Source organism: Rana temporaria, chromosome 3 (genome assembly GCF_905171775.1).
Source record: "Rana temporaria chromosome 3, aRanTem1.1, whole genome shotgun sequence".
NCBI lineage: Eukaryota > Metazoa > Chordata > Amphibia > Anura > Ranidae > Rana > Rana temporaria.
Genome location: NC_053491.1, coordinates 431,703,453 through 431,718,490, shown reverse-complemented (window position 1 = coordinate 431,718,490; position 15,038 = coordinate 431,703,453). Strand labels below are relative to the sequence as shown.

At 46.4% G+C, this 15,038-nt stretch overlaps 1 protein-coding gene across 4 annotated transcripts in view; it reads right to left on the bottom strand.

The window, feature by feature from the left end:
* Positions 1–6,765: 6,765 nt before the first annotated feature.
* The window catches only part of TECR (trans-2,3-enoyl-CoA reductase), a 71,961-nt gene continuing 63,688 nt past the window's right edge, over positions 6,766–15,038 (bottom strand). For all 4 annotated transcript variants that reach the window (XM_040346345.1, XM_040346344.1, XM_040346342.1 and 1 more), the window contains 3 exons: positions 8,755–8,843; positions 8,605–8,650; positions 6,766–7,138 (listed from right to left, as the gene is read on the bottom strand). In XM_040346345.1, the coding sequence (XP_040202279.1) occupies positions 7,011–7,138; positions 8,605–8,650; positions 8,755–8,843 (263 nt within the window). In that variant the 3' untranslated portion in view covers positions 6,766–7,010. The remainder of the gene's footprint in view (positions 7,139–8,604; positions 8,651–8,754; positions 8,844–15,038) is intronic.

The window sequence follows — 15,038 nt, the reverse complement described above, 5'->3', positions numbered from 1 at the left end:
GTTTACAGTACAGTTCTATTACAGGAGCCAAGACACAAATACCTCAGAGTTACACATCACAGCTATCTTGTTTTCAAAGACAAGCGAGTGATCCGGTTATAAAGAGTAAGTCTGCCCAAAACAGATATTTCAGTTAAAGTGGAACTTCACCCCAAGCGTTGGTTTACACTTGCTTCAAAATGTGGCATTGGACACGCTTTTTGTTTTTTAAAGCTCTCTGAATGCCAATCAAAGGCCTCATCACTCAATAAAATGGTCACCTTACAGTCCTGTTCACACATTTGCTTTGCTTCAAAAATGATACCCCATGTCGCTTTCTTGTTGCTTCAAATTGCCTCCAAAGCCTCCACAGAAGTGCTCACTTACAGCACCTGAAACTTCCAAGGGGCTTTTATTCAGCGTTAGCTTCACTTTGTTTTTGGAGTCATTGCAGGTATGAGATATCCCAGGATGCACTGGGAAACCAGAAAGATGTCATCAACAGTCACTTCCAGTTCATGTGTACATTCTGGAAGTGTCTTGTGCAGTGTGACGTAGCAAGAAGGTGAGCAGGGTCTAGACTGTAGCGGAGAAACCAGCAGATGGCACATGTGGTGTGCAACATGGAAACGCTGTAGCATAAGGTGAGCGGGGGCTCGAGAGTAAGGATAAGCTCCGGCGTGTTCGCAAAGCCCACGTGCAGAGCCCGCAAGGAAGTCGGCACTGCACTGCGCTAATCACAGGCAGTGAGACATTTCCCAATCTCTGCAGCCGTGCATCGGGACAATGCCTCACAGCCTGTGATTAGCGCAGCACCATGCCGACTTCCTGGCGGGCTCTGCACTTGGGGTTTGCGAACACGCCGGAGCTCATCCTTACCCAAGAGCATGAGAAAAGCTAGCAGATGTCACATGTGGTGAGCAGCTTGGGAGCAATATAGGGGAAGATGAGCAGTGACCGAAGGGAGAGGAGGATCAGCAGAGTTGGGGGTTATTACAGAGTGGGGATCAGCAAAGCTGGGGGTACTACTGAGCAGGGAATCTGCTGAAAGGGGGTACTGCTGAACTGGGGTTCTACTGGGCCCCTTTAAAACAAATAGAAACACAAACACAGAGCATTTGCCAAGCTTCATTAAAGCTTCAAAAAAATTATAACTGAAGCAGTAGGCACTTTAACTGCTTGCCGACCAGCCACAGTTATACGGCAGTAGGTCGGCTCTGCTGGGCGAGATCACGTAGCTATACGTCACCTCGCCCAGCAGCCAATAGGGGGGGGCGCGCACGGGCTCCCCCCCGCTCACCCCCGACTCCCGTGCCCGGCGGGCGCGATCGCCGCCGGGCACACGCGATCGCTCTTTACAGAGCGAGGACCGGGAGCTGTGTGTGTAAACACACTGCTCCCGGTCCTGTCAGGGAGAGAAATGCTGATCTTCTGTTCATACAATGTATGAACAGAAGATCAGTCATTTCCCCATGTCAGTCTACCCCCCCCCTTACAGTTAGAACACACCCAGGGAACATACTTAACCCCTTCCCTAGTGTTAACCCCTTCACTGCCAGTGGCATTTTTATAGTAATCCAATGCATTTTTATAGCACTGATTGCTATAAAAATGCCAATGGTCCAAAAAAAAAATTCAAAAGTGTCCGCCATAATGTTGCAGTACCGGAAAAAAAAAAAACGCTGATCACCGCCATTACTAGTAAAAAAAAAAAATATTAAAAAAAATGTCATAAAAATACCCCCTATTTTGTAAACGCTATAACTTTTGCGCAAACCAATCAATAAACGCTTATTGCAATTTTTTTTTTTACAAAAAATATGTAGAAGAATACGTATCGGTCTAAACTGAGGAAATGTTTTTTTATATATATATATATTTTGGGGGATATTTATTATAGCAAAAAGTAAAAAATATTCATTTTTTTCAAAATTGTCGCTCTATTTTTGTTTATAGCACAAAAATTAAAAAACGGAGAGGTGATCAAATACCACCAAAAGAAAGCTCTATTTGTGGGGAAAAAAGGACACCAATTTTGTTTGGGAGCCACGTCGTACGACTGCGCAATTGTCAGTTAAAGCGACGCAGTGCCGAATCGCAAAAAGTGCTCTGGTCTTTGACCAGCAATATGGTCCGGGGGTTAAGTGGTTAATGTGTGAAAATCAAAGTGTAAATGATCCATTAAAGGAAAACTCTGCTTTATGCCCCCCTCCTGTTTTTTTTTTGGGGGGGGGGGCGGGTACCTGGTTTCGTCTCACTGTGGCGATCCACCGGAAGTTCCTCCCTTTCCCATCGCAACCTTCAGGGGCACGTCACATTAATAAAATGCAGCTTGGTTCACAAATGCACAGTGGGCAGCTAACTGTGAAGCCACAAGGAATCACAGCTGGTACAGTAAACATGCTGGTGCCAAAGACTGAGAAAGGAACGGATCAGGTGTGCATGGCGCTGGACCCCTGGACAGGTAAGGGACAGTATTTGTAGCTGCTTAGGCAAGCGCTAATTAGTGTAAAACATCCACTAAATTTTAACGGAACTTTCTGGTGGAGACACCTCAGTACCATTGTACCTATTACAAGATGCCATACTTTCTGCTATACAGTATAGAGGATTACAGAGAATACAAGAGGTAGAGTAAGTATGAGAGGAAATTTGGTATGGAAGATTTGGTGACTTGTCTTCCTTGTGGGTTACTCAAAGCTGAACACCACCAAAAATGCCCTCAGGAACTAATTCAACCCAGTTAAATTCCAGGAGCTACAAAAAAAAAAAATACCCTTCTAGTGTCCCCCCACTGTAGGGTTAAATGCTCATTAAGTCCAGGGGGTCTCCAATCTTTTCAGTACAATGGCCACATTGTATATTTTAAAATACAATGTATTTATGGGCTGAAAAACGTCAGTTTTATAAATGGGAGTAAACTTGCTCCAAGCAATAACATCAAATTAAAAGCTCTTCCCATCACATTAGATTCCAATTTTACATCAGAAGCCCCAATTACATCAAAGTACCCCCTTTCATTAGAGTCCCTTCCTCACAACAAAGGCCCACCATCTCATCAGACTCGTGTCACATCAGAAGCACCCACCACATCAGAGCCCCCCTTTAACTGCTTGCCAACCAGCCGCCGCAGTTATACGGCAGCAGGTCGGCTCTGCTGGGCGAGAGCACGTAGCTATACGTCATCTCCCCCAGCGCCCCCGCTCGCTCCCGACTGCCTTTAAGGGAAGGTGATCCCCTGGCATGCCACATTTGGCATATCATTTTTTGGGGGGGGGCGAAAATACTTTTTCGAGGGTTCCAGCTCCCACTTCCTCCCAGGCCACCGCAGCGGCGGAAGTAAGCTTACCTCTCCCCCCCCCCTCCCTCTCCGCAATCATCTGGGACACGTCACAGGTCCCAGATGATTGCTCCGGCAGTCACGGTGAGCAGTGCCAATGCCGGGGAGAGGAGGGGGGGGGGGACAGGCCGGGCTTCGTTCCCCCGAGTTACTGGACCCTGGGACAGGCAAGTGTCTGATTATTAAAAGTCAGCAGCTGCAGTATTTGTAGCTGCTGACTTTTAATATATTTTTTTTTTTAGGAGGAACACCATTTTATTACAGTGGAACCTCGGATTGCGAGTAACGCAGTTAACGAGCGTTTCGCAATACGAGGATTGTATTTTTAAAAATCCTGACTCGGTTTGCGAGTGTTGTCTCGCAAAACGAGCAGGATTTAAGCCACAGCTGTAGTACTGCGCTTGGCCTGAGGTGGGGGTGCGGGAGCCGAGCGAAGCCGTTCGGAAATGCCCGGAAAACCTTGGAAAATACTCCTTTCCTGAGCCTGAGGTTTTCCCGAGTTCAGCCGAGCTGTCTTTGACCTTTCCAACCGTTTCCGAGGCTCACCGGCACCCCCCACCTCTGGCAACATGAGGTATTGCATGCCAATGAAGTCAATGCCGAACAAATTATTTTCGTTTCCATTGACTTCTATAGGGAAACTCGCTTTGATATGCGAGTGCTTTGGATTAAGAGCATTCTCCTGGAACGGATTATGCTCGTAATCCGAGGTTCCACTGTACCTTTTTGGGTGGATGAGAGTCTGAATGAAAGGAAGAATGATGTTGGGAGGCCCTCCTGATTGGAAATGATGCACGCTCTATTTACAAAAAAGGATCAAAATGTATACCTGGAAACTACAGACAAGTCAGGCTAACACCAATAGTATGTAAGGTATTTGAAGGAATGGTGAGAGACTCTATACAGACATACATTAGTCTGCGATAAAGATATCATAAGTAACAAAGAGGGATTTATAAAAGACTGTTCTTGTCAGACCAACCTGTTCTTGTTCTACGAGGAAGTAAATGAGAAATCGGATGGTGGAAGTTCAGTAGATGTACTTTATCTAGAGTTTGCGAAGGCATTGGATACTGTACCTCAAACATTTCATCTATAAAATAAGGCCTGTTGGAGTTGATAAAATTGTATCTACATGGATAGGAAACTAGTTACTCAGACAGGTCCAGAGAGCAGTGATAAATGAATCACCAAAAGGGAAGGGCAACAAACTGGCGATGTTGCATGCCCACAGCAAATCCCAGGTAAGAGCTGCTGCACTTGAAAGATGGGAATATTTAAATAGACATTCTTGAGGTCCACTGGAGCCAGAAAATCTCCTAAAGGAGGGAAGAAACAACTGACTCAGTTGATTACGAACAGAATTTTTTATATGAATGAAGGCATCTAGTGCTTTGAGGTCCAAAATGGGGAAACACCCCCTTCTGTAGTGGGAGCATAGGCGTGCGCAGCCTATTGCATTAGGGTGTGCACCCCAAAGCTCAAACATATTTGCATGTGTCTGCATGTGCATATACAGTATACTGATGGTGTCAGCAGAGCAGCGGACAGTGTCAGAAGTTTTTATTTGTATTATATGTTATTATTTTAGGAGCCACATTAGGGACTTCGGTGAAATATCAGGGGTCTATTTCTGTGCTGCATGTTTAACGCAGTATATTTCTGTGCATTACTGCACAGAAATATACTGCATTAAACGTGCAGTAATGCACAGAAATATACTGCATTAAACGTGCAGTAACGCACAGAAATATACTGCATTAAACGTGCGTTACTGCACATTTAACGCAGTATATTTCTGTGCGTTACTGCATGTTTAACGTTGTATATTTCAGTGTGTTATGTGCTATTTAATGCTGTATTTTTCTGTGCATTAGTGCACATTTAACGCCGTATATGTTGGTATAATCTGCACAACACAGGATGATTAGGGTGTGCCCAGGCACACCCTGTGCACACACCTATGAGTGGGAGTATGGGAGAATGAGGGAACCATGTTTAGGCCTTGGAGGGAAATACACAATAAACCCTTTTTTTCGTTCAGAAGAAGGAAAATTTCCAGCCTGGGGTAAGAGGTTACTTTTACCTGTCTGACATCAATAATATATAATAAAAAGACATCCAGCGAATCTCCAAGGAGGCACTCCCATTTAAAGGGCTTATAATTTGTCGCATTGTTTGTAATGCCATCAGCAGACCAACATGTAGGCCAAAGAGTCTTATACACACATACAGGACAGAAAACTCATTCCAGATATGAGGCATGCAATATCCACAAGGGCATCAACAAAGCAGTGTAGGTCAATAGGCAAGAGCTCCAATAGATGCAAAACCAAAGGATTACTTAAGATCATTTCAGGGCCTTAGACAACTTAAGTCCAAATCCCCAAGGTTTGGCAAATGGATATGACAGCAGTGGCAGGTAGCAGAACAGGGCCTGTCAGAAGAATGGAGACTCCCAAGCTTTTCACCACCAGATCCTTAAAAAACTGGAATGTTCTCAAACGTGGACAGTTCAGGGTTTGTCAAGACAAGGTCTACCACATGGAGTGTCCACTTCTTAACAAATTGCCTTCTTCATAGGGGGCGGTTTGTCAAAACACTTGAGACGGGAAAATAGCTGGTCTAAGTGGACCAGTCAGCATACAAACCAATTGAAGTAGCACCTATACTGGAAAGGTTTTGACTAGTTGAGGGCTTCTAAGGGAGGCCAAGGCAGCAATCTCTGTCTGTTAGCCACAGAACTCCCCCCAGCCCACCATTGCAATAAGAGCCCCTCTTACAGGAGTGGTGTGAAGGAGAGTGGTGTGTGTGTACTCTCAAATTGGTCACCACTAGAGACTACTGGAAAGGTACTAGTAGTCTCTAGTTATTTTCCCTATGGGGTTGAAACTTAGAGCTTGCTGCAATACATTTCTAAGGTCGAAAAACCTCTGTCCAAAAATAGAATTCTGATTTGGGTGACAGGTAATATGCTCAGGTAAAATCATTCCACTCTGTCAGCCCAAATGAGGGGAGATTCTACCAGTGTTCTACCCCTTGTGGATGCTTCTGTCCGTCAGATATAGGCCAGTCAGCCAGTGTGCTCCCTCCTAAAAAAGCTGGAATACTACAGGAAGGGGAAACTCATGTCCAAATCACCTTGGAGGCATTGAACATTCAAAATACCCACTGAAAAAAGCTAAATATAATGTACAGTCCATGCAAAAACAATTAGGTGGGCACACCCTTCACCTCATACAGATGTGAAAGTCACTTTATTGGCATAAAACCTAGTCTAACCACCAACCAGAAACATCACAAAAGAACCATTTCCCAGATATTCATATGCACTGTTCATCCTGCATATCGGCTGCCTTCAGTGTTAGTGGATAACTAGTGTACATATTATTATTATTATTATTAACACTTTACTCCATGATATAAAAAAAAAACAGACAAGTGTGGTTAATTAAAATGTCAAGTTTTACTTTTATCTCCTGCTTATTAGTACCAAAATGTGTTCACAGGTTCAACTAATAAATCTCATCCCGCCGTTGCAGAGAATGGGACAAATTCTTCCGGGGAAGGCCCATAATAAGACAGACCTAGCGGGCTCAGTGTTCAGTGCAGGGGCTCTCAGTTCAGTGCAGTGAGGTTAAGAGTTCCGGGACAGGGGCATAAGATCACAAAAGAGACACTAAACAAGGGGTCATAGGATGAAGGGGACTATAGGTGACCGGAGAGGTGGGTAGTCTTTGAACTCCTTCAGATAGCTGCGATGCTTTCCTTTGGCCCAAATTGTCATCTGGATAAATCCAACCAAGCTGAATAACGCCACTAAGAAAGAAGAAAATCATATTATATACAAGTGTCACGAAGAAGCCATCAGATGCACAGGATCACGGAGCAAGACTTTCATGGTTTTATACACAGGAGGAGTGGTATAGATAGGTTTTTTACCTCAAACTGGCCAATAGGAACCCAGATGCCCCCCTCCCTGGTTGGCACTGCCTGGGATCTTTGTACTTGTGTCTCGGCCTATCACCTTTATAATGAGCTGCTACACCAAAGCCAATTAATAGGACAAGGAGACTCCCTTAGTGGGCAAAAGGAGGAGCTCATTGGACAGAACGATGACAACAGGTTATTACCAATTAAGTCAGGGAAAGTGAAACTAAAATTAGAGGGGGAGTTTTTTCTAGTCAATAAAGTTTAAATCAAGTGTCTGATCTTACATATTTTTTTACAAGTCTAAATGTAGTATGCAGGGCCGCCATCAGGAATTATGGGGCCCCTTATATAAATAAAAGAAATACAAAAATATATATAAAAAAATATTTTTTTTTTATAAAAAAAAAAGGGGGTTGTCATCCGGGCCCCTGGGGACCTCCTGACCCCTAAAAAAAATTGTCCCTTTAATAAAAAATAAAATAAAAATATAATTTTTTTTTTTTTTATATAAAAAAAAAAAAAAAAATTATAAGGGGGGGGGGTTGCCATCCTGGACCCTGGGGGCCACCGGGGCCCTCTTAAAAAAACAAAAAAATTGTGCCTTTAATAAAAAAATAAAATACAAATATATTAAAAAATAAATGTTTTTCTAAAAAATAAATAAAAAAGAGGGGGGTTTCCATCTGGGGCCCTGTGGGCCTCCGGGCCCCTGGGGACCTCCTGACTCCTAAAAAAAAAAATTGTCCCTTTAATAAAAACTAAAATAAAAATATAGTACATTTTTTTTTTTTATAAAAATAAATAAAAAAAAGGGGGGGGGGGGGTTGCCATCCTGGGGGCCTCCGGGCCCTCTAAAAAAAAAAAAAAAAAAAAAAAAGGGGGGCTGCCATCCGGGCCCCTTACAGGTGTACTGCCTGTACCCCCCTGATGGCGGCCCTGGTAGTATGTTTGCACTGATATGCACTAATAGGCAGCATTGAAAAGCACAGATTGGCACTGTTTGAGGCTGCACTGATAATCAGTGCCATGATTATCATTGTAGCAGTCCCCCGTCACACTTGCAGGTTACCGGCTCTCCTCTCCCAACACTGTGACAGCGCGCAAGGAAAGGAATGCCGATAACCAGCAAGGTTGTTTCCATTATGATCACTGCGATCACAGCGTGCGCCGGGTGCGTGCTTCTGGGAGGACTTCGATAGACGCCCTCCCAGAACTGGACGACTGCGCTGTAGCCGTCATTTGGCTCAAGTGCCAACAAGAAGTAATTAAAAGAGAAATTATCCAAAGAGATAAAACTGCTCAGTAAAAATCTGGAGAAGAAAGTCGTCTCCGTCGAAGTTTGCTATACTTACCAGGAAGACACTGAGTCATTATGGCAAATCCAATCCAGGAGCCCACCTGAGAAACAAAGATCACAATATGTCATTTTTTTTTTTTTATCTGGAGCCATCTACTCATAATTAACTGGTATGCTCTTTTTTTATTGGACCCTTGTCCCTTACCTCATATGTGTAGTTGGGGCAAGACACCAGCAGGAAGAGCCATGTGAAGGGGTTACGTGTTGGGAAGGGAATTTTCCGCGTCTTTGAGCCTGGAAATAAAATGAACATGATTGCAGGTTATATAACTATACAGTCATAATTATACACATGGGTCCATACAAATTGAGTGATTATTGTAACATTTAGGTGAAAGCAGTTTTTAATGTTACTCCATCAGGTTTACAGCGAGGGGAAAAAAAAGTATTTGACCCCCTGCTGATTTTGTACATTTGCCCACTGACAAAGAAATGATCAGTCTATAATTTTAATGGTAGGTTTATTTTAACCACTTAAAGGGGTTTTTAAAAAGGTACCATTTAGCTTCCTTTACCTTGCTGCCGTCCTCCTTCACTTACCTTATCCTTCCATTTTGCTTTTAAATGTCCTTATTTCTTCTGAGAAATCCTCACTTCCTGCTCTTCTGTCTAACTCACCACAGTAATGTGAGGCTTTCTCCCTGGTGTGGAGTGTCGTGCTCGCCCCCTCCCTTGGACTACTGGAGAGTCAGGACGCCCACTAACACACAGCTCCTTTCTCTATCTGCAACGTAGTGAGCATCCTGACTCTCCTGTAGTCCAACGGAGGGGGGGGGGGGGGGAGCATGACACTCCACACCAGGGAGGAAGCCTCACATTACTGTGTGGAGTTACAGACAGAAGAACAGGAAGTGAGGATTTCTCAGAAGAAATGAGGACATCTAAAAGCAAAATCAAAGGATGAGGTAAGTGAAGGAGGACTGCACTAAGGTAAAGGAAGCCATTAAAAAAAAAAAAAAAAAAAGAATTGTACCTTTGCAACCCCTTTAAAAAGGACCGCCGCAGCACGAACATTCCCTAGACAGGATGGCACGGACAGGCAGGTCCCCTTTAATTTGGCGCCGCGTGGTCGTGAGTTCCGTGACCGTAGGACCCGCAGACTCGATGTCAGCCATTGTCCCGCAATCGTGTCACAGAGCTGAAGAATGGGGAGATGTCAGTAAACACAACATCTCCCCATTCTTCCTAGTGACATGTCACTAATCAAATGCTCACTCTCATCGGGAACAGCGATCAGTGACGTGTCACTCGTAGCCATGCCCCCTAATAGTTAAAATCACTCCCTAGGATGCACTTAACCCCTTCAGCGGCCCCTACAGGTTAACCCCTGCACTGCCAGTGTCATTTCTTTATCGTACATCACGGGACACAGAGCAGCATATTCATTACTATGTGGGTTATATGGAGTACCTTCAGGTGTTGACACTGGCAATCTCAAACAGGAAATGCCCCTCCCTATATAACCCCCTCCCATAGGAGGAGTACCTCAGTTTTTACGCCAGTGTCTTAGGTGTTAGTCATGGTTTAGCTTGCCTCCGCATCCTTGGGATTAGGTGAGCTACCGGTTCTGTCCAAAAAAGCCTGAGCGCTAAAGTGGTCAGTAACCGGACCCCAAACCCTTGGGGTATAGCCCATAATGCTTTCTTTTTAAGAGAGCTGGACCCTGGGCCCAGAACTTAGAAAACCTTTGGGCGCCTAATGTTTTCTGTTTGCCAGGGTGCTATATGGGTCCAGGACAGTGGATCCTTCATGGAAGAAGAAGGTTCCCAGGGCCTGAAGGTCTAGACATCCCCACGGAGATGGGGGAAGATTGGGCCTCTTGCTTGGCAAAGTCCTGCGGCATGGAGCAGGTAAGTAAGGGGAAAAACTTGCGGAACTTGGCTCTTAGCAAGTTTTTTCTGGGAGGTCACAGGGGACATGCCTAAGGTTATGCATTGCATCTGGCAAACCAGTCACATATCATGAAGATAGGATGGCTCTATATGTTATCATTCCCCATAAAAAGTGACCTCCCTGGTAGTGTTGGAAAAGCTGTGAGTGGGGCCTTTTGTGTACAAATGTATGTGTGTGTCAGAGAGCTATGCTTACCTGCAAGCCTCCAGGCGATGCTCTATCCAGTCCTCTTCCTCATGCCTGCAAGGCAGGCAAAAAAACGCTGACCTCCTCGTGTGTTCCAGGCCTGCGGCTGCAGGAACAGAGAGGCCCTTCCTCCCAACCCCCCCCCCCCGTCGGCGGGCGCGCGCGCGGTGCGCGTGCACGTGTTATAGGCGCATTTGGCGCCGTTTTTAGCTGGGGGGGAAGGGCGGGTCAGTGGTTTAAGGAAGGGGCGGCCCTTCCTTAGTGCCACAGCTCATTCAATACTTTGGCTTGAGGGAGGAAGGACTGGAGTGAAGCACGGGGCGCTGAGGACACACAGTGGCCAGAAAGAATACTACAGTCTTCAGAAGATTGTGGTTTAGCCTAGGAATAGGCTGTTTTTTCTTTTCCATCTCATAGTCTTTTCTTTGGCAATACTACTCAGGGGGATAGAATGTTTTTTCTTGCCTAAGATTGAAAAAAAAAAAAAAAAAAAAAGTGTCATCTAGGGTAGAGGAAACATTTTTTATTCCCCAAACAGGTGTTTGGGCATTTAACTATTTATAAGTCCCAGGTACCAATAAGTAGCAGGTGTGCCTCGGTATTGTACCATGGCATCAAAGAACAAGCCAGAGGGTACAAAAGGTGGGGATTCCCCCACAGAGTCTGAGGTCTCGGACAGAGCTATGCCGCTGCTTTCCCCACAGGGAGCCTTTGGGCCATCGGGATCTGGGGCTGGAGCTGACGCGAGTCAACCCAACCCTAAGATGGTCACGGAGGAGGTGTTGCTCACCTCTTTAAATGAGATGCGGAGAAGCATGGGAGAAATGATAGCCGCAGCTATGCGGGGTAGTAAGCGGAATAGATCTCCGTCACCCGTGCGCGGACCCTCGGAAGAGGAGGTCCTTTCCTCTGGGGAATTGGACGACCTCTTGGACAAAGACCAAGTAGGTTCAGGGATCGAAGATCCGGATACAGAGGAGTCTGGGGCAGTCTCCCTGAGGGAGAGCTGGTGGATTCAAGGCTTGACGGACTTGGTCCATAAGGCATTCAACCTGCCTGTACCAGATCTCCAGGTATCGACGATTTCAGCTTTGGGCTCACTGAGGGCGCCTCAAAGCAGTGCTGTGTTTCCGATCCATCCTCTATTGGAGGGAGTCTTGTTCCAAGAGTGGAACAAACCAGACAAGGTGTTCTTACCACCTAAGAAATTTTCTGTCTTATATCCTATGGAAGAAAAGTTTTCCAAGAGATGGGCTTCTCCTGCAGTAGACGCAGCCATCTCATGTGTTAACAAATCGTTAACATGCCCTGTAGAGAACGTACAGGTTTTCAAAGATCCAGTTGATAAGCGCTTGGAAGCACTACTTAAGAACTCCTTCACTTCTGCAGGGGCAGTAGTACAGCCAGCCGTGGCTGCGATTGGAGTCGCTCAAGCTTTATCAGATCAATTTAAGCAAATGCTTGAACTTATTCCTGCCGAGCAGGCAGAAGAATTTTCGGATGTCCCTAAGGCCATATGTTTTACGGTAGACGCAATCAAGGATTCCATCCAGCAAGCGTCACGTTTATCGTTATCCCTTATCCATATGAGAAGACTCTTATGGTTGAAAAGCTGGGAGGCTGAGCCCCCATGCAAGAAGCTCCTGGTAGGGTTCCCCTTCCATGGAGGACGGCTCTTCGGAGAGGACCTAGATAAATACATTCAGACCATTTCAAGCGGCAAGAGTACACTCTTGCCAACTAAGAAGAAGGTTCAGGGGCCTGCGTTTAAACGACAGTCCTCCCCTGGGCAGGGGCCCTCTAATGCCAAGCAGTATCGACGGCCTCCTGCAAGAGCAAACTTCGGCTTCAACAGCAGATCAGAAGGACAGGCTGTTAGAGGCAAGAGGCAGTGGTTTCGCAAACCAGCAAAACCAGCCCCCAAGTCTACCTCATGAAGGGGCGCCCCCACCCACGAAGGTGGGGGGAAGGCTGCGACTCTTTTCGGAGATTTGGGAAGCCAGCATTCCCGACGAGTGGGTACGGTCTTCCGTGGCCACAGGCTACAAGCTAGAGTTCCTAAGGTTTCCTCCTCCTCATTTCCAGGAGTCGAGGATTCCAAACGATCTGGAGAAAGGAGCCGCATTAAGATCGGCTCTAGATCATCTACTTTCCCAGGGAGTAATAGTAGAGGTACCAGTCCTGGAACAGGGGCTGGGTTTCTACTCCAACCCAATGGAGGCTACGGCCCCCCGGGTGTTTACGAAGGTTCTAGCTCCAATCCTAGCCAAGCTAAGGATCCAAGGGGTCACGATCCTAGCATACCTGGACAACCTCCTAGTCATAGACCACTCGTCTCCCGGCTTGGAGCGAGCAGTGGCCCTCACGGTCCAATACCTCGAGAGGTTCGGCTGGGTCCTAAATCGAGAAAAGTCAGCATTCCAGCCCACAAGGCAGTTGGAATATCTCGGCATGAGATTAGACACAGAACAACAAAGGGTGTTCCTACCTCTGAGGAAGGTCAAAGCCATCAAGGAATTAATCCTACTGGTTCTAAGCAAGAAAGAACCGACTATTCGCCTATGTATGAGACTACTAGGCAAGATGGGGGCTACATTCGAGGCGGTGCCATACGCCCAGAGCCACACTCGCATCCTGCAGGCAGCCATCCTGTCAGCATGGAGCAGAAGGCCACAGGCCTTGGATATCCCGTTGCCACTCTCATCAAGAGTCCGGCAAAGTCTGTGTTGGTGGTTAGACCCTCAGAATCTACTGAAGGGAAAGTCTTTCAACCCAGTGGCTTGGAAGATAGTGACCACAGACGCCAGCCTGACGGGCTGGGGAGCGATTGTGGATGGTTCCACTCGCCAAGGTATTTGGGCAAGGCCAGAGAAGCTTTTACCCATCAACATCTTGGAGCTCAGAGCGGTTCGACTAGCCCTCAGGGCTTGGACGTCGAAATTGCAGGGGTTCCCGGTGAGAGTTCAATCAGACAATGCCACGGCAGTGGCATACATAGATCACCAAGGGGGAACCAGGAGTCAGGCCGCTCAGAGAGAAGTGAGCTTGATTCTCCTAGGGGCAGAGGCTCATGTGCCCTGCATATCGGCAATATTAAGCCGCCAGACTCTATTGCCGGGGGAATGGTCTCTGCATCCACAAACCTTTCAAGCACTCTGCCAAAAATGGGGAGTGCCGGACGTGGATATCATGGCATCGAGACTCAACAAGAAGCTAGACAGGTTCATGTCCCGCTCAAGGGATCTGATGGCCTGCGGAACCGATGCTCTGGTTTGCCCTTGGCATCGGTTCAAACTTCTTTATGCGTTTCCCCCGCTCCAGTTACTACCCCGCCTGCTGCGCAGGATCCGGGTGGAGCACATACCAGTCATCCTGGTAGCTCCAGCATGGCCCAGAAGGGCATGGTACTCACTAATCTTAAGGATGGTAGTGGGAGACCCTTGGACTCTTCCTCTACGGCCAGACCTGCCATCGCAAGGTCCGATCCTCCACCCTGCCTTACGGCATCTAAATTTGACGGCCTGGAAGCTGAATCCCTGATTCTCAGGGGTAGAGGTCTGTCTCAGAAGGTAATCTCTACCCTAATCAGAGCCAGGAAACCGGTCTCTAGGGTGATTTATTACAGGGTCTGGAAGGCCTATGTAGGCTGGTGTGAGTCCAAGCGATGGCTTTCTCGCAAATTCACCATTGATAGAGTTTTAAGTTTTCTCCAGCTAGGAGTGGATAAAGGATTGGCATTAAGCACAATCAAAGGACAGATTTCTGCTCTGTCAGTGTGGTTTCAGCGGCCGCTGGCCACCCACTCGCTGGTTAAGACCTTCCTTCAAGGGGTCTTACGTATTAAACCTCCAGTTAAATCCCCGCTTTGCCCGTGGGATTTAAACCTTGTTCTGTCAAGTTTACAGAAACAACCGTTTGAGCCGTTGGCTGAAATTCCTTTGGTTTTACTGACAAGGAAGTTAGTATTTTTGGTCGCCATAGTTTCCGCAAGAAGAGTATCGGAACTGGCGGCCTTATCCTGTAAGGAACCATATCTTATTTTTCACAAGGACAGGGTCGTTCTCCGCCCTCATCCTTCCTTCCTACCGAAGGTTATATCCAGTTTTCATTTGAACCAGGATTTGGTATTACCATCCTTCTTCCCTAAACCTACTTCCAGAAAGGAAGGGTTGCTGCATACCTTGGATATCGTCAGGGCCATGAAGGCCTATCTTAAAGCTACAAAGAAGATCCGGAAAACAGATGTGCTGTTCATATTACCGGATGGGCCCAAGAAGGGGCAGGCAGCTGCAAAATCCACCATTTCTAGGTGGATTAAGCAATTAATCACTCAGGCCTACGGCTTGAAAG